The sequence below is a fragment of the Emiliania huxleyi genome, assembly GCF_000372725.1.
Source record: "Emiliania huxleyi CCMP1516 chromosome Unknown EMIHUscaffold_1514, whole genome shotgun sequence".
Classification (NCBI taxonomy): Eukaryota; Haptophyta; order Isochrysidales; family Noelaerhabdaceae; genus Emiliania; species Emiliania huxleyi.
The window spans coordinates 292-2,613 of record NW_005201075.1 but is presented as its reverse complement, the minus strand read 5'-3'; the positions used below and the strand labels follow the sequence as shown (position 1 = coordinate 2,613).

General features: G+C 63.6%; 1 protein-coding gene across 1 annotated transcript; it reads right to left on the bottom strand.

Annotated features, from left to right (window-relative positions):
- Positions 1-61: 61 nt before the first annotated feature.
- Positions 62-479, bottom strand: EMIHUDRAFT_252970 (hypothetical protein; the record flags this gene model as incomplete). Its single annotated transcript, XM_005786362.1, has 1 exon — positions 62-479. A coding segment is annotated over one exon (418 nt), but the record flags the coding sequence as incomplete, so codon positions are not given.
- Positions 480-2,322: the final 1,843 nt, after the last annotated feature.

Here is a 2,322-nt window from a genome sequence, read left to right as displayed (position 1 = left end):
GGGCCGGCCGGAGAGGATGTGTCAGCCAGGCGAGGGCGCGATCTATCGAGGCTGCTCGCACCGTCAAAGGTAGACTTGTAGATCACATCCTCGCCCTCGAGCTCCCGCGCCCACGGCTCAGGGTCGTCGGGCACGATCGGGTTGATGTTTAGCGAGGGGTTGAGCCGTCGCATCGTCGACACGTGCGGCGACGACTCGTAGCTCGCCCGGAGGTGCACGACGGGAATGCCCTCCTGCCTCGCACCCTCGAGCAGCGCTTTGAGCCTCTGTGGAAGCGCAGGAAAGGCCGTGCGGGCCCGCCCATTGGCCGCGTTGGAGTACCAACAGCGTTGTGCGTCGACGACGATGAGAGCGGTGCTGCCTCCGTTCGGAGGCGGCGATGCGAGATGGTCCGCGGCCAAAAGTGAGCGACGGCGCGAGCTGTCCACGCGTGGGTTTGGAAGGCGAAGCGCGTCGCGGAGGCCTTGCAGCAGCGGCATGCTGGCGATGGCGCTGAGAGGTTCCTCTTCCCGGTCGGCAAGGACCTCCGCCGTGGTTGGGCAGGAACCATCTCGAGGTCTCGAGGCACATCTCTCGAGGTTCTCGAGGTGGATATCCTTTGGCCGCGTTGGGTAGCGAGGATTGGTGTAACCCGAGGCACATCACTTGTAGTGAGCGTCGGGCTGGTGGTGTTCTCGAGGTTCTCGAGGTGGATATCCTTTGGCCGCGTTGGGTAGCGAGGATTGGGGGAGAGAGAGATGTTTGTTGTTGTAGGATTGGTGTGACGCGATCCACGCAGGCGTGTTTTCTGACGGCCGACCGTCAGTGCACGGAGTTGCCCCTTCTCCGACTGCCCCGGCTAGTTCCCGACTCGCATCGGTTGCCTCCATGAACGGCGGAGCTATTCTCGCGTCCACACCACCCTGGCTCCAACGTGGACACGCCGATACAAATGTTTTTTTCTTTTTCTCAGGACGTTGTCGCGGAGCTCAGCGCACAACCAAAGGGTACCAGACCGAATGTAAAATATCTATCAGTTCACTTGCTTACTATTTACACTACACAAACCGTTCACATATCGTTGGGGGGCTTTGTGCATGCTACGTTCACTATCGCTCGATCTGCCGCGGGCGGGGTGATGTCTTGACGGGAAGGGCATGCCGGCCCCGTCGCGACGCGGGGCGGGCCGCCGGCGTAGGGGCGCGCGCAACGAGCAACCACGAAGCGCCGTGAGGACCTCTCGCCAGGCGTGAGGACCTCTCTCGGACGCAGACGTGAGGACTGAGAGGGACTGAAGGTGAGGATCTTATTCGAATGAAGGCGCTGACTCTGGACTGCCGCGGGACAGACGTGGGGAAGGGTCGACGGGAACGGCGTGCCGGCCGTCGCGACGCGCGGTGGGCCGGCGTAAGGGGCGCGCAACCATCGCATGTGCTGCGACGGACAATCCACCGCGCCGTGAGGACCTCTTGGCGTGAGGACCTCTTGGAGGACCTCTTGGCGTGAGGACCTCTTGGCCGTGGTGAGTTTCTCGTAATTCTCTCGTAATTCAGTGGGCGTCTGTCCTGTGCTGGCTGGCCGTGCGCGGCACACGACAGGATACCGGGAGACGGAGTCTCGTCCCCGAACGTGGCCTGCCTCTCGGTCAGACAGGGCAGACGGCTGGGACGCGATCGCGATCAGCTTATGGTCTAATGTTTAGTTGCGTCTTGATTGTGCTGGTGTTGTGTTTGGTGTTTGTTGCACCTTCTCATATACAATATTGCTTTGTTGCTCTTGCGCGCGCTCTCGAGACACAGCCGCCCGGACTCGTTGTGCTCGATATTCAGTTGTCGCCCCTCCCTGTGCATGAGCTGCCTGCAAGCCACCGTGACAGCAGCGCCCAGATGATAGTTCGTATCGAAAAAAGAAATCGCGCGCCTTCGCGCCTCCAAGCGTTGACTGTCGGTCAGCAGTGCCGCGTCCCGTGAATTCGATGTCGCCCTCCGTCTTCGACGACGAGATCCGCGCCGCTCAGGCGCGCATCGACGCGCTGCGCCGCATCGCACGCGAGAAGGAGACGGCGCTGCTCCTCCGCCGCACGCGCCGCATGATAGCGGCCTCTCCGCCGCATGATGACGCGGCGTCGTGCGGCACGCCCTCTCCGCCGCTGCGGCGGCTGTCCTCCGACCTGGTGAGCGTCGAGGCGGCGACGCCCAACCGCCACCCGCTCGGCTCGCTCCAAGTCGGCGGCCGGCGAGAGTACCCTCCGGAGCACTCGAGCGCGAGCGGCGGCGCTGACCAGTCGCTGCGGGGGGGCTGCCGCCGCAGCTGCGCGGAGGGGGGAGGTCCGCAGCTCCTCGC